This window comes from Aquila chrysaetos, chromosome 13 (assembly GCF_900496995.4).
Source record: "Aquila chrysaetos chrysaetos chromosome 13, bAquChr1.4, whole genome shotgun sequence".
NCBI lineage: Eukaryota > Metazoa > Chordata > Aves > Accipitriformes > Accipitridae > Aquila > Aquila chrysaetos.
The window spans coordinates 985560-1009922 of NC_044016.1; the positions used below are offsets into that span (position 1 = coordinate 985560).

At 48.5% G+C, this 24363-nt stretch overlaps 1 protein-coding gene across 1 annotated transcript in view; it reads right to left on the reverse strand.

Annotated features, from left to right (window-relative positions):
• SYNDIG1 (synapse differentiation inducing 1) overlaps positions 1 to 24005 on the reverse strand; it is an 81395-nt gene extending 57390 nt beyond the window's left edge. Inside the window, exons 1-2 of the mRNA XM_030036097.2 lie at positions 23813 to 24005; positions 9981 to 10550 (exon numbers count right to left, since the gene is read on the reverse strand). Of these exons, the coding sequence (XP_029891957.1) occupies positions 9981 to 10460 (480 nt within the window). The 5' untranslated portion in view covers positions 10461 to 10550; positions 23813 to 24005. The remainder of the gene's footprint in view (positions 1 to 9980; positions 10551 to 23812) is intronic.
• Positions 24006 to 24363: the final 358 nt, after the last annotated feature.

A 24363-nucleotide genomic window follows, 5' to 3' on the forward strand; every position in this document is an offset into this window, starting at 1 on the left:
TGCGCTTTCTGCAGCCCGTGCGAGGTGCTGCTGTGAGAAGAGATACCTGTGCAAATGGTCCTGTAACAGAAATGACACATCTCTGAAATTACTGAGCACGCAGTGGGGATTTCCTGCTTCCAATGGATCCTTTGTAGAAAAAGCAGTTATTACAATGACAACAACCATCCTCATCCTCACTGACTACTGCTGCGTGTCCCTCGCCAACACTCAGAGTTCAGCTGAGAAGGCAGCACAGGATAAAGCAATCTCAGTCTCAGTTTATCCACCAGCCATTTTGTGGCTGTTATAAGGAAGAGGTGACCTCAGGAGTGCAGGCAAGACTAGAGTTACCAGGAGATGAGGCCTCAGAGGACATCTCCCCAAAGCATGAATTCCTGCAGAAAGCACAGCACCCTGCCCAGATGAATGTTGATTACAGTGAATGACAAAGAAAGCAAGCAGCTCTTTTTCCTTTCCTTTCCTTTCCTTTCCTTTCCTTTCCTTTCCTTTCCTTTCCTTTCCTTTCCTTTCCTTTCCTTTCCTTTCCTTTCCTTTCCTTTCCTTTCCTTTCCTTTCCTTTCCTTTCCTTCCCTTCCCTTCCCTTCCCTTCCCTTCCCTTCCCTTCCCTTTCCTTCTCTTCCCTTCCCTTCCCTTCCCTTCCCTTCCCTTCCCTTCCCTTCCCTTCCCTTCCCTTCCCTTCCCTTCCCTTCCCTTCCCTTCCCTTCCCTTCCCTTCCCTTCCCTTCCCTTCCCTTCCCTTCCCTTCTTCCCTTTTTTCCTTCCCTTCCCTGTCAGGTCCCATCCCACTCCTCCCATTTCCCCCCAGTAATGTGGGAAAAGGACCCGAAGACAATGGTCTGTCTCCCCAGAGGACTAGGTGAGACCATCAGAGGGACGGCTTTCACTGGGTGAACCACCTGGGACCCCCCCCCACGAGCTCTTTGTCTTGTTTACCCCCATTTTTCAATGGTTGGCATCTCCACAGCCCTAAAATGCGTTAGGCACGGGCGATGTGGGCAGGACATAAACTGGATTTCTGCAGAAACTGTGGATGTGACAAAGGATGAAGAGGAGAAAAGAACTTTGTTGGGAGAAGGGAGGTGTCTGCTTCCCAGCCCCGGAGGGCATGGAATTTTGCAGCAGCTGGAATTTGGGTGCTAGACAATTCAACGGGAAACCTTGACCTTTGCATTCAAGCGGGCTGCTTCTGACACTTCCCAAATGACCTGCGCAAGAAGCGAGCCTTGAACACAACCACAAACGTAGCCACCCTGCAGAATGATAGCATGAAGCTGAAACATCGATGAATTTTAGTCCGTGAAATTCAGCTAGCTGCTTCTGTTGATAGTAATGCTTCCTCAGCAAACGAGGGCAGAAGGGAGGGGAGAGAGAAGAGGATATTTAAGGTGGGATACTGAATCACGTAGACACGCCATTCCTGAAAGGAGCATGACTTGGGAGCAGGAATCACCGGGCACAGAGGAAGGCTGGCTGTACACAGAGCTGTACGCGACTGTTTCACGAGGCAGCGACCCCAAGAAGGACCTCAAGACCAGAGCGTTCTGCCAAGAGCAAGCTGAAAATAAACCTCCTCTGTGATGCACCACAGGAGGAACGAACGTGATCCACGGAGAGGGAAGGAAAGGTACGGTACTACAGACACATACATAATGGGTCCAGTTCTGGTACCACCATTTCCCAAGCGTGTTGGAGAAATCAGGAATCGGAAGGCAGGTACATGCATCATGCCGCAGAAAATCACCTACACACAAAGAAAGTAGGGAAGCCAACTTCACTTGTAAGATAAATTTAAGATGCATTTTCATCACAGTCTGTAAGTGCCTGCATGAGTAGATAATTTCTGATCAGAGACAGCTCTTTCATTTGGCAGAAAAGCAGAAGAAAGCCCAGCGACTGAAAGCAGAACAGATGAAGAGCAGACACAAGGTGTAGATTTTTAACAGAGGTGGTGATGAACACTATTCTGCAGTTGTAATGGATTTTCTATTACATGAAGCCCTTTCTTAAATCGCAGCTAGCTATCTCTAAAAGCTATGTGCTTTACCTCAGCCGAGACATTATGAGTGAACAGCGGCTCTGCAGACAGCCTGCCGTGGGCTGCCTGCGACATACCGGAGGCTGGACTTGATGGTCACATAGTCCCTTCCAGTATTAAAACGCTAGGTAGAAGTCAGACAGCGAGGTCTGCTGTGAACCACAGCTGCCAGCAACTTTTGATGGATACTCAGGAAACAGCTCTTTTGGTACTACTCCTCTTTTCCTCCAAAGCACCCTGTTCAGCAACACGCACACACTGCATGCAAAACTAATTTCTGGTATGGCCCTGTGGGATCTGCTTCAAACCCAGATGGTCCAGTGGTCTGGTTTTGACAAAGACCAACACATGATGCAACTATAAGATAATATGTGCTCTGTTTCCCTCCACAATATGCCTGTTTCAGTAATGCAGTTAAACATGATGCCCTATTCTGAGCAGCACTCTGCGTCCCTTTGCTCTTCTGCAAGTAGTCTGAGTTCACCTAAATGCAGCAGATGTCGAAGGCAGCATGCTGGATGGTAGCTCTCCCATCAAGGGCTGTAGTTTATCACCGCTCTGCCTCAACACACTTCACTTGTCACTGAGCAGCAGCTGGCTGATGCTTACTTAAGAGGTGATGTCTCTAAAACCTGTTGCCATCATGGATTCTTTGTCCTGGTGATGTATTATTTCTTTATTTTACTTTGCCTGTTTATTTATTTCTTTTGACCATTTTGAGTTTTGCAGTTGCTCCCCTCCAATTTTAAAGGTATTTAAATGATCCATAACCCACTAACGCTGACCTGATCCAGCTCTTCTTGTTTCCCCAACTCCCAGTCTAAATTGCTTTGTCGGTCGAGCAGCCAGCCTTGCAGAAATGGGCTCACAGAGGTCTCTCCTTGCTTGGAAAGCTTTTCATACATAACCTTGCAAAACCAAAACATACCAGGGGAAAAAAAAACCTTGGATGCAGCTGTCCAAGCCCATTCTTCCTCCTGTCCCCCTGGATTTTGATCATCTCCCTTGTAATGTTTTCTAGACACCCACAGCCAGGCTGCCTATAGCTCATCAGTAACTTGCATTCAACACATTGCCACAGGAAGGCGATTACTGCAGACAGCAATAAACAGATCCAGCTGCCACGGTCTCCTAAATCACACTCTTTCTCTGGAAGAGCAGTAATCACAGGCATAAAGCAAATATCCCTAATCTTCGCGTGAGTGGCAGGGGCTCCCAACAACCCTTTGAATTCCCGGGGAAGGCACGTGCGCGTCGCGGCACGCTGACGACTTTGCAGGTGGGCCAGCAGCCACCACAGAGAAGCGGCTCTCAGCAGCTCACGCCGTCAGCTGTCGAGAAGGGCGACGCCGCGGCGAAGGCAACGAACTTCGTCAACGAACTTCGTCAACGTTATTCTTCGTGGCATGGGGCATCGCTTGCGGGCTCCCACTCGGGGAGAGGAAGACCTCCACAGTCTGCAGACACAGAGGTTCCTGCCAGGAGGAGCAAAGCAGGTCATCCCTGCAGAGGAGATGGTCTCAACGCCGCTTGTCGAGGAAGATTGGGAGATCCCCCCCTTCACCGAGCCTCTTCAGCAGGGAGAGTAGCAGTACACCGCTCAAGCGGTGGAGCGGCCCTTCACAATTGTCCTCTTTTTGCTTCAGAGCTGACGCAGCATCCTTTGTGGTGCAGTTCTTCAAGAAAGGTGCCTCACCCCCACCTTCTGCAAATGACAGCGTGCGGCTCGTCCAGACCCATGGGGACATCGCTGCATAGCGTCAGTCTGCAAACTCGGGGAAGTGATGATGAGAAACAGAACTGCTCTGGGCCCTGGCTGCTCTTAAGAAGATTCATAGGAGGGCACTTGGAGACTGCTGAAGGTGACTTCTCAGCTATGCTCCCTTCACCTAGGGCTGGCTAATAAAGGTTAATATCCCTTGGCAGGGCTCAGTATCTCCAGACTCCAGTGGCTTCTCCTTTAAGGGAGAAAAATAAATCAAATGCAAATGAAGCCTAATCACTCTTATAACCTGTTAATAATGTGCCTGTGAAGGAATCCAGGAACATAAAGTGTGTCCTATGGGGTCAGACCAATGGCCCATTGAGCCCCATGCTCAACCTCTGACAGCAGCAGCGGAAGATGACATAAACCAGGACACTTTGCATTTCATCCCTTGTGCTCCCTCAGCACCCACAACTGTTGTGTAAGAGGTATTAGAAAGAAAAGCTTTGCCGTTTCCTTTTAATATCTGTTTATGGATTCCTCACCCATGAATCTGTCTAATCCCTTTTGAACTTGCTGATCTGCCATAACCCCTTTTGGCAGCAAGTCACTAAGGGTTCACTATCCCATGTGTGAACAACGATTTTCTGTTATCTGTGTTAAGCCAATCTCTTACTAGCTCCCTCAAGTGTCCCCTGCTTCTAATATTGCAGGTTGGTGAACGGTGGGTCTGCATTCACCTCGTCCTTCACCTTCATGATCTTGTGCAACCAGCTCATACACCCCTCGCCCACCTTCTCTACAAAACAGAAAGTCCCAACCTTTTCCACCGCTCCTTGTAAGGAGGCTGCTACTTCCACTTGACCGTTTTCTTTGCCCTTTTGTATCTCCGCAATGTCCGTAAGAAGTGGGGACCACAATCACCCACCCTAGTTAAGAAAGTGGATTGCACCGAACTTTAATACGGCGGCAAAATGCCGCCAGCACTCTGCCTTGTTCTCAACACTGCTCTTTAAGATACCCAACATTTTGTAGACTTATTGGTTTGCCCTGCACACTGTTCTGTGGGACTTCACGCCACTGACAATGATTTCTCCACGGTCTCTTTCCTGACTTGCAGCTCGCAGTTACAAGCTCAGCCTTGAGTTCAAATGAATTAGATTATTTTTCCATAAATGTACTGGTTTCCGTTTATTTACATTGAAATGCATCTGCCACCATTTTGCCAGTCAGATTTGTGCAGTCCTGCCAGAGTTCTTCTCCACTGGCATGCTACCTGAGTACCCAAAAGTAACTAACACATTCCATAAACTTGGACAGGTCTAAGAGCCCAAATGCCCCCGTATTTCCCTGTGACCTTATCCCACGTCCCTGTGCTCTTCTGAGCATGTGCCACAGGACAAAAGAAACCAAAATCACATTCCCAGATCCACAACACGTGCCTAGGTGAGCTTGGGCAAGACATTTATTGCACCATATTCTTCAGTTCCCCAAGGGCAGAATGGAGAAAATACTGTTTTCCCACCTCACAAGAGCGCAGTGATGACCAGTAAATTCATTAGTGAAAACAAGGTGAAAGACCCTGAAGGGAAATGGCCATACAAGTGAGTACCTAAAGCATGCAAGACCTGCCTCGCATAAACCGCTCCAGGGCCTTCTCTTCATGTTGCAGAAGAGACGTGGCCAGGAGGTGCTTGGGAACGTTGAAAAGAGGGGTTAGACGGAACAGGACATGGTTTAGGATCCACCTTCCATCTCTACACTTTCATGCTCACGTCCAAGGGATGAGTTTCACAGCAGTATCCAGCAATTTGTAGGGGAAAAAAAGAAGGAAGGTTTAGCTTGAAAGCACTACATTGCCTTTCTTCTTTCACTCCCCAGAACACTCTATTTATTTCATTTTTAGAGACCGTTTCAGACATTGCTGGGAAAAAGAAAATGGGTTTTAAGGGAGAGCTCAGATGTATTCTTTTATGCGACACATATGAATAATTCAATTTGCTGCCATCAATAGCTTGGGTTTCTCTAAATAAGCCATCTATCTAGGGGTTAGGAGGAAAACTAGCAGGAGTGTAATATGACAAATGATGTTTCTGGATAAAAGATGGCACTGCATTTACACATGAACTCTTAACAGGAGGGTATTTCAGCTAGCAACTCACGTAATATTTCACTGCCGCCACATTTGACAAGTTGTCTGTCCATTAGTTGTGGCGTAAAGAACTCATAAGATATTTATAAGCATTCCAGAGACACCTAAATAGGGAATCATTTGATTTCAGGGATGGGCACTGAAGAAAGAAGTTTAAAGCTTTGACAGAATGCGCAGCCTTCTGCTTTCATGCCTGGTAATTGCTGGAGCAACGTAGGGCTGTATATGCTAATGAAAGCTGTTTCAGAAATGTTTTTCCCTCCAGACAATTATGATTTTTGCAGACAGTCTGCATAACATTACACCAGGACCTGAGAAACGCTGCTAGTAAAAAAAATAAAAATAAGTAAGTTAAACATGGCCACGTTGTTGCAGTAATGTGCAGGACCCCTGTTTAGGATGTCTCCTGCTCCTCTGCTACATCTCCCAGGTTCTTCAGAGTCCCCGGGCTTGGGGAGGGAAGAACGTGCCTCCTTCTAGGCAACTTGTCAGAGACATTGCTGGGCTGGCTAGACCCATCCTGAAGGGGATGACAGGTAACTGCTGCAGCCTGGGTGGGTCAGCTCTTCAAACCAAAACCAAATCGCTGTCAGTCGAAATAGCTGGCTTTTTTTTCAGAAACTTTCTCTGTGGCAAAATTTTCTGCAAGAGAACAACCACCTTTCTGGTTACCAAGAGCTCAACTCTCTTCAAAAACAACACCCTGGCAGAAACACGCTGACCGGCAGGAATGCTATTTTCTGCATGTGTCCCTGGACTCCTGCAAGTATTGCATGGAGGGTGTCACTACAAAGGGATGAGTTAGATTTTTCTGCATTTCTAAGAAACTAAATACGCAGTCCTGAAACCCCCTAGGCAGGCCCTCTGCAATAAGACAGGCAGTGCCAGAGACGTGGGGGAAGAGAAATGACTCGCAACCCCAGGGCTGTTCTGTCTCCCAGAAGGCATCTTACTGAGATGCCCGAGTTGGGAATCCACTTGCCTTGCCCTGACACATGGAGAACAGGCGGTAGCCCTCGGTTTTCAAGAGACAACAGCTCTTCTGCACAAAGCTCCCCTCTTTGCTAATGTTTGCAAAAAGAGGCTATTTTTAGAGTTTTCTCCCAGAAGTGCCAAAGCAGATATGTTACAACAAAAAACCCTTACAAGAACTGAGCCCTGATCTGCTCTTATACTATGCAGCTCCCATCCCTTGACGAGCTGTGGCATGACAGTCAATGTGGCAAGATACTCAGCAACGTGCTGTGCATCCTCGATGGCAGAATCAAATCCTTGAAGGCTCTCACAGTGGGGAAGCAAAACCTTGCACCTCTGCTGTATCACTCTCTCTCATTGTTCTCCTTTTAACTTCTGCTCCCAGTCCTGGTACTAACTCTTTCCACCCCACTTTGGGTCTATGAGTAATTTCAAAAAAGCATTTGCTTCTTGTCAGTAACTGGTGGGGAAAAAAAAAAAAAGCTTTCTAGTGGGCCAGACTCGTGCTGTGTGATTCAGGTGCTGTTTTTCTCATTTGGACAGATAGGCAAATTTTTATGTAGTTAACAATCTGGCATGGTTCATTCCCCTACTCAGGGACTGCTGTCCTCAAATACTTGTCTTCCATTCCTGGAGCCTCAACACGTGAATGTCTCTAATGAACCTCTGTACTAGCCAAGCCCAGGAGGCCCTCATGCATCTGGCCACACAGATACAGCATCTGTCCACACGGGAACTAGAAGAGCACAACACAGCAGTCACCTTTTTTGCTGGTCTTCTGCTGTCAAATGAAAATCCCTCTCCTCCCCATCTTTCTGCACAACCGGCTGCATCCACAGAATTTGGACCTTCCTGGGATGGAAGTTACTCCCCACGCTGAGTGCAGCTGCTCAGCAGATCGGTCATTTGGTTCATGGAGAAGTGTGAAAATCACAGCGCTGCACTGGGTTGGCCAAGTAGCACAGCGATGGAGGCTGATACTGGGCTAGAAGCAGATGCTTCTAGCAGTTCTAGCAACGCATGTGTTTCCAGTCAGGCAGTTCCTTCCCCCAGACCTTGCCTCATTCTCCCCTCTCTTTCCCCATTCTCCTGGCGGAGGAGAAACCCCAATACAGAAGAGAGGAAGACGCATGGGTGTGTACTTTGTGAACGTCGTCCTCTTCTGAGCACTTTGTACACGTAGGTCAGCATGGCTGCCCGTACACCTCTCTGTTTATTAGCACAGTAACATCCCACAGGGTTAAGTGAGGCTGGGAATCCGTGGTGCCAGATGCAGTACACCCATCTAAGAAGGGATGCGTATGACCTCAGGGGGCTACAGTCCAGGGAAATAGGTCAGCAAGAAGGAGGAGCCAGGGAAAATGATGCACACGCTGTCACAGAATGGTACTAAAATTTGCAAAGACTCTTTCCTTTCTCCCCTTGAGATCTGGGGAGGGGAAAGGGTGAAGTCACTTTCCTCAGACCTTGTTTTACAGGTGGTTTTCTAGAAACAAATGTTCTCTATGAAAAGCTGATCAAGCTCCTACAGTACCACTTTGAAGAGACACCCAGATCAAGGGCCCTACATAGCAAAGGCACCTGAAAAATCCCACCAATAAAAGGGAAAAGCTTTTTGGTATAAAACTTCTTTTCTTTGTCCTGCTTATTTTCCCAGCCTTTTTTAGCCTATTCTCCAACAGCTGGCTAAAGAAGGTCTTGCTGGATTTGGATTGAGAAGAGGGAGACTTTTTTTTTGCTGCCTAAATGTCAGGCCAGATGTGTCAATAACACCATTAGGCAATTACATGCCTGCTGCAGTCACTTGTATCACTACTGCATGACAGAAAGTAGGGCAAAAAGGCAGCAGCTAGGGATTTTGTTTTGATTAAGAAAACGAGACTTCCCACAGCCAATTTTGAAATGCTGTAGAAGGGTGTGATTTGAGGTAACACCCTCACATGCCTCAGAGAGAACCTTTTTGTCTCCCTGCGGAGGCATTGAGTACTGCATTTCTGGCACACACTGGGAAAAATGCCTCTCTCTTCCTACCTTATCAATACAGAGAGAAAAGAGAATCAACGAGAAGTCAGGCTCTTGTTGGGTTGCCCCTGTGCTGATCACAGGGTGAGACACTGGTATTACAGGAGGTGAAAATAGAAGTTTTAGGACTTGTTAGGTCTCGGTGGAGAAAACCCCTGCAACAGAGAAACACGAGCAAATAGTCTCTCAAGCTCAACTTGGACATTCGAGTTGAAGCTATGGCTTTGCTCCAGACAGCCAAATGGTCTTTGCTAGGTTAGGAGTCTGTGACCAACACTGGAGAAAGTTTTGGGATCAGCAGCATTAGCAGCATTATGCACACCCTCCATTCCCCCAGACACTGGCAAACACAAATGTGTGCCGCACTTGGGCAGCTGGTTTCAGCCAAAGCCAAAACAATCTTTTAAAGTAAAAATGCATCATTTAAGAAAGAATGAAGTTGATTTCCATGGTCTGCCCCATTTGGAGAACAAAATGTATCTTACTTTACTGTGAGCAATCAATGAAGCACAGGAACCTAAAAGAAAACATTGCATTTGGGATCTAATGAAGTGTTTCGCTCCATGAGAAAAAATCTTTTATTTCAGAGACATGCGATTCATTGCAGCTTGAAGCCCAAAGACTTCTGATTTTGTGTTCATTCAGAGACAGAAATGTTTCATGCTTGAGCCAGTATGCAAAACAATCTGCTTTATGCCTAGCTCAAGTCAGGAGAAAGAAAGAGATGATGTTGGCCTGCTGAGTAGGACAAGGTCCATGTACGTGGACAGATGCTCATAGAAGCATTTAAGCACATGGGTCTTCTTCAGTTTCTGACCAGCCCATTCAGAGGCAGGAAGGAAATGCTGATCTCCATTAGGGCCAGTGGGAATTTTGCCATTAGTATCCACAGAGTTGGGACTTTACCCAGCAAATAAAGGTGAGCGATCGCTCACTGTCCTGGCCAGAGGAGAGATACAGCTGATCCCATACAGACCAGCTTCCAAAGCAGGAGATCCCCTGCAGACCAGATCTTGGAGGCTCTACACTTAACCCCCAATACGCCCTCCTCCCCGCAGCCTTCCCCACAAATCCCAAATGACACCTCACCTCTAGCTCCTGGAAATCCTCTTCTTCCTCCACATCATAGGACAGAGTGTGAATCTTGATGTCATCCGCCGAGAGATCGATGAACTTGCTGTCCGGGTACTCCAGGCTATCTTTGGTGGGAGAGCGGTCCTCGATGAAGGTAGTTTCACAGCACTCCGAGCCAATGCTCTCGCCCCACGAGCGCAGCACGTTCTCCGAGTAGAGGATGATGTTGGGCCGGTAGTGAGACTCCACCGTCTGCTGCAGCATGTTGGGGTCCAGGAGCTGCTGCACGGGGTCATTCCTGCCGTTCTCTAGGCAGCTCGGAGAGGAAAGGCTGCCCGCTCGGTGGGTCTGGTACTGGGGGGTCGGGTACACAGAGACCAGACCATCTCGGCTCTCTGCCACTAAGTTCCTTGTATTAATTAAACCATTCCTTTTCCCGGCTTCAGCGATCTTATTGTGCATTAGCACGCTGTTCTGCTCAACCAAGCCATCCATACTGGGAGGTGTCTGAGGGAGTGGGATGGGTGGTCTTTATTTTGTTGTACCTCAGAGGCAGGTCACACTGGGGCAGTGGCTCCCATTTTCCTGATGAAGAAAGGAAACAGATACCAAGGTGAGGACAAAGGCAATGAATAACATATCAAGGCACCCAAATCAGCTTGTCTTCGGTATGACCTCATGAGGAAATACAGCCCCACATAGGTGCACACCCTGCGCTAGCTCTCCAAATATATCCCCACTTGGAGAGGCAAAGAACCCCCACCCCAAATCCATGGGGCGAATAGGAGCAGATGACAATGTGTGGTGACAAAGGACTTGCTGAGATGTCTTGGTAAAGGTGGGCCCCATCAGAGAAGGGCTATGATGCCTCCTCCATCCTCCCACAGGTACGCCACTGTCATTCTGGGGACAATGTCCCTTTCCTCTGAACATTCTGATAAGAGACATGGGGGGGGGGGGGGGGAACCCCAAAGATAAAAGAATCATCTTCAGTTCTCAGAACTCTGCAATTGCGAAGGGCAGGCAGCTGCTTTGTTCAGCGCTCAGTCTCTGCAGCCACCCTTCACCCCTGGCAAGCGCTTTATTACCCTTCGCAAACCCAGCTGAAGGAAAAGCAGCAGGCAGCACTCTTCAAATCAACTGAAAAAACACCACCGAAAGGCAAGATCAGCTCTGACCCAGCGGAATTAAAAGTCCTTTGGACGGGGTCTCAAATCTCCTGTGTTGCTCTGGGTGCCCTACTTCTTCCGATGCCACCGAGGTAGCCCTGGGGCGACAGATCGAAGGGCTATGATGGGGCTTGCCAGCGTGACCATCCCCATCCAAATTCACCTGGAAGACATGGAGGCACAGTCACTTGAGCCCCAGGAGCTGGTTGTCTCCTTTTGCACAGGAACAACAGCCATCCTCTGTCTCACCAGACCACCAGCCTGGCTCTGTTTTGTGTGGGTTGCACTAAGGCATGAGAAATCAAAGGGAAAGTTCAGAAGGCTAAAAAGGACTTTTTTTCCCAGCCCAGACACTTTCTTACCAGGACACCAGTTTTGCTTAGGTGCAGCCAAAGGAAAAATGCTTTTTGAAATATGGATGTATCCGCCACAGCAACGATGAGCCCAGCGTTTTTTTTCTGGGCCTGACCAAAGAAATCACAGAAATGCTCCTGGTTTCAAAGGGCTTCATTTTAGATCCTCTAAGGCCAAATTCTTAAGGTAAGATTACCTGTCCCCAGTGTGCTGCCTGGAGGAAAACAAGAGTTACACATACAAACACACACACATACGTATTATTTTTACTTGATGCTTTCTCTCTATTTTCCTTTTATATCACAGATCCTCTAACAGAGCAATGGCTAGCAAAAGCCTGATTTTATTTCCTCTAAATAACTCCAGACTTCAAACACCTGCAGTCTCCCTTTTGGCTTGCAAGAAATATTTAAACCATTGCTAAGAGCTGGGCTTCTGTTCTTACACTACAAAAGAAGTTTAACATACAAGAGAGCTTAACTAAGTATGCTGCAATGTTTGCATTCACAGCACTTGGTTTAACACATAGAAAACCCATTTTATTGTGTTGGCAAATAGTTCAGTGCTTGTCCTAAGTGAACTGGCAGGAAAGCTACTCAAGTGAAAATACACCATGGTGGGATCCCATGGAATTTACACTACATGGCTCTCAGCCCCAAACCTGGGGAACCTGCTGGCAAAATTAAACCGATTTGCAGATTATCTTGGAAGCTTGGACTCAGTTTCACCAAAAGATTAGTCCCAAAGCCCTCAATCCCTTTGCAGCAGATAAGACTGAGAGCAGGTGCCCTGCCTTTCCGAGGAAAACTCATTTCCATATGCAGCCATGCCTGTGCTAAACAAACAGAGGACCACGCCGTAACATCAGCCTGTGGCAGCACAGATGTGTTGGTGTGAGGTGGAGCTGCTTTTGGAGGAAGCAAGCAAAATTCAGCAGGCAAGAGTAGGTGGGGAGGCCAACGTGTTGACATTTGCCTTCGGGCTGGTGCTTGCAGAACAACAATCTTCCATCCACTGCTCCCCAGTGAGCACTGGCAACCTGCAAGACCTCCTGTGGGCCGCTAAGCTGTCCCAATTTTGCTGTTTAGGAGGTTTCAGAGGCTGGGTGGGACCTAGACACAACCTCAGTTGAGGAACACGCGCTGCTTTACCCAGGTTGGGTGGGACCCCTTGCTTAGGAGATCATTCTGCTGTGCCTCCAATAGCTTGCCTACAAACCTTCCCCTCCTTCATCCTGCCCCTCCCAAAGAAACAAAATGAATCTACATCACCACAGCCAGAAGCTGAGAAAAACTCAGCAATTGAAGAGGAACTTGTCAGGAGACTTTGCTCAGTTCCCCCTGAGCTGGCTTGAAAAATGTGCAAGGCTCCCTGACACGTGACACCAACCATCAACCCCACTGAAGGCAGAGAGACTTCACCCAAAACTGTGAAGCATCTCACAAGCCTTCTTAGCCCTGACGTTTTGTCCAAGCAAACTGAAACGGTCAGCGGAAATATGCCACAGATGTAGTAGAAATTGGAAGAAGATGCACAAATCAAACAGGTCGCCTCCCAGAAAAATGGATGAAGAGGTCAATAGTTGGTCACTGCACCAATGGCTGCGGCAAAGCGTGGGTCAGGCCTCGTACCTCCATGCGGTCACATCATTCCAACAAATGGGTATTGTCTGGCTTGAGCAGCACTCGGGAAAATGCCATTTTAAGGCAGCTTTATCTCTGCGCTGTCAGATTCCCTTCATGTTGTCTCTGCACTCGCCTATCATCCAGATAAGGCTTGGCTCTGGAAACGCAGGTCTCATTCTAGGCGTTCCTCTGACAGCTGTAACGTCTTCATGGAAAATGCTTGCTTTGAATGGGTGGAAATGAGGCTCTACAGGCACAGTGACACCAGAGGTAGCTGGTATGCAGATCGGTATATGCTCCTCATGCAGTTTTAGGCGTTCATCTTGAAAAGGATGGATTATGAGGAAGGGTCACTCCCATCTCTTTAAAGTTGACTTGCATGGGGATGCTCCAAAATCATGGAGGATGAAAACCATCCTTCAGTTCTTCTCACACACCTCAGCAACAAGAGGAGAAAAGTAAGCAGAGGCCACAAGGGAAAATGCTTTCGTATGCCTAAGTGACCTGAGACCCAGGAGCACTTCAGAACGTCACTGGGATGTCGATGTCGTCAGGAGTCAGGACTGCCCCACACCATCCCTTGCTCCTCAATGTCCATCAGTTTATGTGATGCAGGAGCCAATTCCCTTTGGCTGATTAAAAGGAGGCCCGAGAGTCAACACCATTTCAAAAGGTGATTTGGCTCCAAAGCGTTTGGAGTGCTGACAGAGAAGATTCTGCAAAAGACCTAAACCAGGACTGCTCATGGCAGCTTTGGTCCTCTATGGCTTGTATCTCCACCATCCCAAGGAACTGAGAACAACTACGTTACAGGCTCAAGCATCCTCCCTAATCACCCACGCCAGCAAAGTGTTAGCACACCCCATCGCCTGGCTTCAGCCTGTGCCCTCTCCCAGACAATACCTACGCTGCAGCAAATAAGTGCCATGCATGCTCCTGAGAAGCCCAGAGGGGAAAACCACCTTGTTTTGGCAGGTAAGAGAGTTTAGCAGCATGGATACAGTCAATGTTGGACTATTCAGCCTATGGGTGACAATATGGATCCTGGCATGCCTCACTTACTAGATAGGAGGGAGCCTGTGGTGTTGCTCGGTCCTACCATGGGTCTAAGCATCTATCCAGCCAGTGCTTACCTGCCGTGCATTTAAACCAGTCTTGTAAACCAATCTTGCAGATTCTGAATGACACTTTCCCCTTGGGATGGGGGAGGGGAGGAAGAAAACATCCAAAATGAGACAAGGACAAGACAGGGAGCATCCTTCCCACACAGAGCTCTTCCACTAATAGGGCTAATGCATTGCTCAAGACATTCTCTCTGGAGTCCCACACACCAGTGCAGCTCGCATGCCTCCGGGAAGGTCAGCAGAGAGAGACGCGGATGGCAGCGTGCAATCAAGGAAAATTGTTTAACCCTAGAGTCATTTCAATCTGCTGTAGCTGGCTAGCTACCTTACCAGAGCCTGACCCGACGTTCTCAGCCCTGCAAGTGTATTGCTTAATGGTAAGGAGCTGGCAAGACACTTATGCCTTTTCATTATAATATCTTAACAGGGAAAAAAAAAATAATAATAATAAGGTGGCATTGATTTTTCTTTTCCGGGTGAAATTCCTGAGTGGCTGGCCATTAGGTTTAAATCAATAACACCTTGATTGCCAGTGCATTTTGATGCATAGCTGAAACAAGGTCAATTGCTGTCTAGGGAAACTGAGAAACAGTTGAGGTACCCAGAGGTTCTTCATCAATAAAAAGGCAGGATTAAGAGCATTGTCAGCCACAAATGAAATTTCACATCCTCATGGATAAAAGAGAACCTCCCCTGGGCTTTTCTCCTCTCAGCCACCGGCTGAAGGGAGTTAAATCAGATTTCCAAGGCCTTTGTAACCTGCTGCTATCTCGGTGTTGGTAGGAGGGTTAGACTCAAAGGCTGGACTTCATTTCACCTACTGCAGACACCCGAGGATGTATCTTGGGAGAAATTAATTGCAGTTATGCAAGGTGCACAGGACCAGCGGGCTCAGTCTCCCTTTGGAGTAACAATACCCCTGTAAAATACAGGGGAGACGGTCTCAGCTGAATACTAACCTTCAGATGAGTGAAGCAGGTGAAATGAGTCCCCCAGGTTCAGGTGGAGGAGGAACGGACAGCGGCACGTGGCCATGAGCGATGCTTAGGGGCAAAAGGCAGCAAGTGTTTAGGCAACGGCTCAGAGCCTGTATCCTGCCTGCAGGGACTCCTTGGAGGTGGATTCAGTCACCATCCTTTCCTTAAGGGCTTTCACTGACCCGACCCGTGCCAGGCTCACATGTCTGCGACTCACAGGCAGGTCCTAAAATTAAGATTGCCCCGGTTTCCAGGTCAAACTGCAGCCCAGAGGATCCCGGATGGCAGCGCGACTGAGCAGACAACCTCTGATAGACCACCTGAGGCAACTGGAGGATGCCTTCTCCGCAGGGAGCCAACACTCGAAGTGAAAAAGAGCCACTCTCATTACCTAGGATCGCAGTGAGGTTTCAGAATGATGCTGACAGGAAAATGAAACTCATCAGAGCCCTTTAAATAAGAGAGCTGTTCAGTCTGCTCCAAGATGCAGAGTTAATTTAGCTGGTTTGATTCAGGTTTCATTTGTCTTCACACGGTTTGAATTTCTCCCCACAGATCTCTCACTGGTACTCAGGCTGACCAGAAATAATTCTGCATTTTGAGACTTGAGGCTGGAACCAGAAGGGAAAACCAAGTTCAAGCTATTGATAAATAGTAGATCAAACTTCAGTCTAATTTTTACCTTGAGGATTAGACATTTTTGCCCTGGTCTCTGGTACTAAAAGTGAAGCTATTAATTATTATAACCTTCATTCTTTCCAGTTCCTTGCATTTCTTTTTTTCTCTCTCTTTCTTATTTTAATAAGAAGCTGCAACCAGTGCCAAGATATTTAGTCTGCAATGCTGTGGTTTATTAAGCTATCACTTGTGTTACAGCAGAGCCCAGCTACGGTAGCTGCAATGAGAGCTACGCTCTGCTGGGTGTTCTGCAGACTCCTGCTATGATGACAGTGGCTGACAAACTAATTAAGCAAAGGGTGTGAGACAGAGAAAGGCAAAATGGAGAGAGGGCAAGGAGAGAACAGCTAAACGCTCTGCCCCGGGCTCTGGCAGGCAAGGAGCAGAAGCCAGCTTTGCTGCTGCCCACTGTCCCGAAACTCCTTCGCTCCTCTGTGACCTGGTGGGATGCTGTTGTCCTCCTGCCTCCGAGGGGCTCTCCCCTTTGCACAGTTCTAGCACCATCTCAGGGTGTTTCAGCCTTCTGGAGAGCCCTGCCGGGTGCCAAAAGTCCTGTGCAAATGAGCAATTCAGTTCCCTCTCAAATACCAGGCTACAATTGGAAAGCCCCAGCCCTTTCCTCACAACGGATCAGAAGGACATTCATCCGGGCAGACCGGACATCACCAGCTCAAAAGCCTGGTTTATCGGCAGGAAAACTTGGAGATGAAGGCAAGCCATGGTGAGGCTGAAGGCAGTATCAAGGCTTACAGCCGTACCCGCTGCCATTCCCTGCAGATCTCGCAAAGCATCAGCCAGGAGAAAGGGCTCAAAGAGCTCACGTGCCTCTCATGGCGGTCTTGGATATAAGGGGAAGTCTTTTCCCCATGAAGACAGTCAAGCATTGGAAAAGGTTGCCCGAGGAGGTTGTGCAGTCTCCATCCTTGGAGGTTTTTAAGACCCAACTGGATGAAGCTCTGAGCAACCTGGTGTGACCCCATAGCTGACCCTGCTTTGAGCACGAGATTGGACTAGAGACCTCCTGAGGTTCCTTCGGTTTGAGTTACCCTATGATCCAAATCTCTCCGCTCCTAACAGATTCCCACCAGTCTCCCATGCTCCCAACAAGACATTCACTGCTCCCACAACCTTCTGCCAACCCCTCAGCGACTCGAAACCTAACGCCAGCATGGCAAGAAGGGACACTAACCACCCTTCGCAGGACTGTGCCACCAGCAGAAACTGATGCAGTCTCACGACTACCAGAGTCAACAAAGTGCCGCTGGGCTTGATGCTGGTTCCCCCACTGCCAGCACACAGAAGGTAGAGGGGAGAAAGCTTTCTCGAAGAGCAGGCAAGCCAAATGGTGAGAACTGCAGCCTGATAAAAACCACATTGTGAGGGGTTTGGAGGCTGCGGGTTTCCTGGTGCGAGCTTTCTTTCAGGTATGAGGGAGTTTTTAATGCATAATGTAATAGGCTTCAACACGGTTTAAGGTATTTCAAACATCTAGAAATTGCAACACATACGGACCTTTTGCTTGAGAGAAACCGCAGGCAGTGTATGGATCTGGAGAGCTGATTACAAAGTGAAATATTTAAGGAAAAGAAGAAAAAACCTTTCCCACTTGCATTTTTCTTCTTTGATTTAGCTGGGCTCATTAAAATGGGTTTTGTTTTAAGGGAACACAGCTATTTCAGCAGCTGAAATTCCTTTTGACCTATTAAGTAAACTACAGGGAGTTTCATAAGGCAATGCAACTAACTCACACTGGGAGAATTAGGAATGCATGCATTAGTGATAGCTAAATGTTTAATTGCTAACAGTGGAACTAAAAAGACCTCCATGCTATTTTAGTATTACCAGTATGCAGCAAATCCACTGTGAGACATGGGCCTGTCCTGCCCTGAAAAGGAGGGACTCAGAGTACAGTGAAATGCCCAAGGTCACGTCAGACACAGTAGCAGAGCTGGAAATAAAATCCAGGTCTCTTGATTGCCTGTCCAGAGGTATATTTAAATGTGGAAACAATTATCATATGCATATTAGATCTGCCTGAATAATTGATTGCTCGATTCATTAGCTGAACCAAAGAACGGGAGGGAGAAAGGAGGAATTACCTTGTGTTGACCTAAAACATAGAATGTTATCCCTGCAACAAAATATTTCCTTTTGAGCAGATGGAAGCATCTTGCCTGAGCCAAAATGAAATGTAATGTTTCATTTATTTATTATTAATTGAACGAACTGGCTTTTAGTTCGATTTGCCTCAAGTTGCCTCCAATAAAAAAATTACACATTCAGGCTTTCCTAGCAATCTTCCTTCCCAACTAATTTTGACAGCCTCCACTCTTCATTGACTCCAGTCCAAATTCACAACTTTTTTCATTTGACTACAAAACTGCACTTTCCAGCTAATAAATAACTGACCTGAATAACAGCACCTGGCTGCAATGTAAATAACCCTGCCTGTTGTGGAAGGCTCCAGTATAAAAACACTTTGCCAGCTGCACAACTTACGGCAATTACTTTGCAAAAGTGAAAGCAGTCGAAAATCAGGCTCCGTGCCTTTTTAAGCGAGAAATTCATTTCAGCAACGCAATCGGGGAAAGCTCGGTGTCAGAAAGCTATTACCAGCTACCTAACTGCATCTGGACACATGAATGTTATGAATCGGCCTCGACCGAGTGGCTGGTGAGCTCAGTGCAAACCTATAAGACACCTGGATCCTGTCCTAATTCTGCATCTCCACATCAGCAAAGCCTTTTGTGCACATGCCTGACACATCCTTCTCTCATGTCTTCTTCTCTCCTGGCTGCAAATACGTACCCTCCACTCTGAGCGTGGCTATCCAGTAGCACGCCCAGCAAAGGATGCCTTCGCACCAGCTTGTGTCACCGGGTCCTTTGCAGCGCTGCTGTTCAAAGGGTCCCCAATACTGCAGAACGAGAGCATTTGACAACCCCAAAGGTATCCAGCCTCCCCATACCCCACTGAGCTCCCCACCCCCATTTCAAACTGGGGAGATTGAGTCATCAGGAGTGATCCTTGCTTTAAAAGACATACCTCTCCCAACAGAAGGCTAAGCTGACATTTCTTCTCCCTCCATCCATCCCAAAAAGCTTTTCTGTAAAACTCTCTAATTACGTCCAGCGCAATAAAACTAACCTTCCTGACATAATAAATAGAGGGACACATAATGAAATAGCTCAGGTCACTACCTTCAGCAGCGTGGTCAGGCTGAAGGATCTGTTTGCCAACTCGAAGAGCAGAAAATTGTGCTGCCTTTCACTTTTGAAGCAATTGAATACAGCTGTTCTCTGGGGTGTATAATTGCATCCTTAATTGTTCAGATTGCCCTCACTGAGAAAAACTTCTTCCAAAGTGAGTCCCTTGACTCTCCTGCATGGAGCGGAGAGCACTCCTAGCCTCTGCCCAAGAGCTGCTCCAGCTTCTGGGGAAAACTTGACCCAGACCCACACTTATCACGCCAAATTTGGGGCCAGAACTATTGCTTTTGTGGATTTAACCGTGACCTGTGTTTTGCCGAGTGAAAACCTGCGCACAGCTGAACTGCTTGTTTTGCTCTGTGTTTACTTGACAGACAAGCCGCGTTCGCAGGTGAAAAGATGGGATGCCTCAGTCTTCTTGGTTCCTGTGCCGTGGAGTCTGGATAGTTTCGGAGAGTCAATCTAGATTTAAAAGTCTGGGAAGGACTAAGTTACCACCAAAACCCTCTGCCTAATTTTAGCGATGCCTTGTGTTGCAAGAGAATTAAAATTCTCCAGCTTCGAAGCAGCTGCCTGAAGCTCTGCCTTGTAGAAACCTGCAAAGTCCCTGCTGCACACAACAGAGCATCTAAACGAACCCCGAGAGGCTCGCCCAGGAATATCAACATCACAGCATCACCTGGCCCTCTTGGCCTGCCGCCAGGCTGACACCAGTGCCTCCCTTGGATCTAAAATCCCTATTTAACTTGTGTTTGTAACCAGGCTGGCCCACAGACAGAAACACCCAGAAGTGGCTCCAGGACTGGCCCTACTATAACTCCAGTCTCACTCCTGATGGTCAGCCAAGCCCCCATAGAGCCCAGTTCTCCCATAGACCCTGCTCATCTCGTTCTACTCGCCTTTCCACATTCCATGCAGGAAGCAAAGCAGGACAAGTCACCTGCCTCACACTTGTTCTGCATGTAACACACCAACCCTAAGCTCTAGGCTGGGATTTGAGATATTCCTGAGCCAGGAATGATAAATAAAAAGAGGACAGAACAGAAGGACAGCCTGGTGGTGCAGACTTGGTGCAAAATGAAGGTTTCCATATCTCCTGCCCCAAGCAAAGCACCCCAGGGTTGTAAGTCACTTTGCTAGAAAAACGCTTCTGTGATACTGTAAAATTGCTAATGCCAGTTCATCAGGGTGAGGATGATTAGATTAAGCAGCCACTGCTGGGGCAATAAAATCAGCCTTGCTTCATCAGGCTCTAGAAGAATTACAGGGCCAGGAATACGCTGTGGGACAAAAGCTTTACAGAATAAGTGATCTAGACATAGTGAGACTGGTAGCTGGAGGCAGATAGGGCAGGCAGGGAAACACGGAAAAGTAGCATCACTGGGTGCAGATTGACCTTTACAGACCTTTCTTAACCCCATACTCATCCCTCCCTGCAGAAACCAGAGTTGAAATGAATAATGGGGCCCATTAGACTCAGGGCATTGCCCATCACCAGAGCCTGAAGAAAAATCCTATAACCTCTTCCATCTGGGAGGAGAAGGAACATAGAACCTAGGAGATTTCTATATGGGAGGCACAGGCATTTGGCTGGCAGCGTATCAACTCAACATTGCCTCCGTGATCTTGCAAGCCACGTGCAGTGGGGAGAAGGGAGATCGTTTTGTTGCAGAGAGCGCAAGAAGAGGAGCTGGAAGGTGGGTTGGGTGGCGCGGGGACACCACGCACCGGGAGAGGACGGGATCGGCCACAGCTGTAGCACAGCTGTCCTGCAGGACCCGACAGCAGGCTGGGTGTCCTGTGGGACCTAGGATGGGCAGGTCCCCCGTCAAGGACCTGCGCTCTTTGATTACGCCGCGATTGTCTTCCGAGCAAATAATCCATTTGCAAGCAGCATTTCAGAGATCTTTGGTCTCCCTGGGGATTTTTAAGGGGTCTGAGCACCCAATCAAAGCACATAAACCCCATTAAACCTCTGCTCGAATTATGCCAACTTGATGTGAACAGTCAGTTCATTCTTCTCATGCCTCAGTGAACTGAAGTCTCAGAGCTTAAGGACAGAAATACTTTACAGCACGGATTTGGATGGATGGCTAATGAGGGAACTTTACACATTCGTGTTTTGTATAGATACATATACACAGATAGACATCTACAGGGATGCCATGTATAAAACTGGGAGTGCTAAAGGCATGCATGGACTCATACCTCTCACGTACTGCACCACTGTTTTAAAATGCAGTCTTTGCTGGTGCAATGAAAATAACCAGAGTTTGTCACTCTTCCGATATTATGACACCAAATTCAAAGCACAAAATCTTTCGATTCCTAGGTGCTACAAGTTGGACCAGCTCCACCTGAATCCTCAGGGTCACAGACATTTACATCTGAAGAGGAGCATTTTGCTGCGATCTCTTTGCTTAAAGTAGTTTCCAACTTTTACTAGAGAAAGAGTATTCAGAAACATATGATTTGATAGCCAGAGGATGTGTATTCAGCCATGAGCAGATACACACTCACACACACACAGACACTATTCACATTTGTCAAAGCAAAGTCACTGAACACGCAGAGTATTTTCCTCCTCTTTAAACCTCTGCAATTCTTTTCGATTTTTTTCCCAATGGCACTGTACAAACAATAGCCTGTAAAAAGTCCAGTCTTCAAAGTGAAGGAAACAAAATTTGGAAGTCCCAATATGTAATCTGCAATCTTATTAACCACATAGGGAGTATTAAAAACTCACCTGGACAAAAGCATTTATAGCATCTGCAGATATGAATTTACAGTAGAGAGGAGGACAAAAAACCTTATCCCACTATGTTGCATCTTTTCTCTGATACTACCCTCAGAAGCGAAAGCATTTTAAATCCAGAAAGCAGCCTTCATCAAGTTAAATGTGTTGTGGTGGTGCCTATATACACTAGTACTGCATTACATCTGCATTTGTATAAGGAAGAGCCTTCCTCTGTGTGTGAGATTTATTCCAGAGCGTATGGCACCAGTGGTGTGAGATGTCTGCTTGCCCACTTAATAAAAGGAAACTTCATTTAATTCCTACAAATGCATTTATCCTCCGTACACCCTGGCATGACCTGTAGTTACCAAACTGCCAATAAAATGTCACCTTGGCCAGTAAAATCAGAAGTGGCTTATTCTTTGGAGCGAGGTAATTTGAAACTAATACGGAGAGCATCTAAATGCAGCTACTTTGAAGATGATAGCTCATTAATTATAATTAAGAGCAAGTCATTCAAATACATGAATGTAGAAAAGTGCATTCTCTGCTCTGACTGCATTTTATAATACACAATAATCCCCCTGAAAGTACCAGTTAACTCATCTTCTCGGGTTTAAGAATATCAAAGCATCTTTTTAATCGCTGTTAATGCCCTGTTTACGAGGGATTAATGTCTAATTATTTGTGATTTGAATATTTAATCTCCTTGGAAAGTTTAGAGCTTTTTTTGGCTTCTTTCTCCCTCATTACACGCTGAGGCTGAAGCCTCCCCTCCGGTTATTTTGCAGACACAGTTCAACAGATTGCTTTCCAGAGCAACTCCTGCCACTAGGTAGCTCCATGTTCTTATGGGGGGCACAAAACCCACCGCCAGTCCCGCAGAGACCCTTTGCACTTCTCCTCCGGCAGCGCACTCTGGACCGGCGAGCACGACCAGTCCTGTTCCAGGAAGGCTTGCACTCCTGCAGTGCCAATTCCAGAAAAGTCTCAATGCATTTGCCAGCCTCTTCCTACCGAAGGGTTCTTCCTTCATCCCTTGCGGGATGTTTTAGCGATACCCGACCCAGAAGGATGGGGCAGGCATTGGGGGACTTACCCAAGGTCACCCCTCTCTGCCGCTGAGCAGCAGGGACCACTTCTGCCTCTTCGCCTTAACCATCCCTCTCTCCAACTTAGCTTGTCCCTGCCCGCAAACTAAAGGCTGGGAAGGAAAAGAAATTCAATCCGGCCCCTCTTGAGCGGGGTGGTGAGGGGAGAGGGCGGCTGTGGCTGCAAGGAGCCCATTCTCCCTGACACCCCCCCGCCCCAGTTCAGGCTCTGCACCCCCGTACCAGTCTGTCTCCCCCTTCCCAGGGCAGAGACTGCCCGGGACCGGTGGGGTTGGCCGGGGGCTGGAGAAAAAGATGTTCTGCCACAGTCAGCTGGAGGGGATTCCTCCTGGGAAAAAGGAAGGGAAAAGGAAGACCCCACGCACAGTTTCCTTTCCAGTACTCCCAATCCAAACCTTGGCCACGGCACTGGAAAACCCTGATCCCTGACATCCCCCCCCACACACCATAGCTTCGTGCAATGCTAATTTCGGCTCTCAGCAAGGCACCGGGGAAACACCGTTGCGGGTGTCCCCCCCCCGAGACTCCGCTGCCCGCCGGGGGCTGGATCCCGGGGGCGGCCCCAAATCCCTGCACTCCCCAGGGCTCAGCCTCCCACGGGAGTGTGTGTGGGGGGGACATCCCTCCCACGAAGGGGCTGGGGGAGCCACCGTGTGTGTGTTTGTCCCCCCCCCGCCGCCCCCGCTCCGTACCCGGAGGATGGAGGTATGGGAGGGGGGAGGAATTTGGCGCATGGATCCCCGGAGATGGGATGGGATGGGATGGGATGGGATGGGATGGGATGGGATGGGATGGGATGGGATGGGATGGGATGGAGGGGGGGTAAGGGGTTGTGTGTGTGTGTGGGGGGGGGGTCACTCACCTCCCTGCAAGGTGACCCGCAGCGCGATGCTCCCACCGGGGGCTGCCGGTGGGGCTCCCCGGCCGGCGGCGGTTTCAACGCCCGGGCACGGAGCCCGGCAGCATCCCGGCGGCGGCGGGGAGGGGAGGAAGGCGGGGAAGGGATGGTGGTGGTGGTGGTGGTGGTGGTGGGGAGGGAAGGGGGGGGGACCGGGCAAGGGCGAGAGACCGGTGGGGCTGCGCCTCCTGCACCGCCGGGCTGCACTGTGCGCTCAACTCGCGGGGAGGAGGAGGAGGAGGAGGAGGAGGAGGAAGAGGAGGAGGAGGAGGAGGAGGAGGGAGAGAGGGAGGGAGGGAGGGAGGGAGGCTGGAGAACCAGCCCTGCGTGGCAGCGCGGCCAACTTTCCTCCTGCAGCAGGAGCAGCCTTGCATCCCCTGCTGTGTAAAACACACACCCCCCCGGGGAAGGGGAGGGGGGGGGTATGGCGAAATTCTCCCCTCTTTGCCCCCCCCATCTCCTCCTCCTCCTCCCTGGGCCTTCCTCCCAGCCAGGGGGTCTCCGCTGTTTGCCAC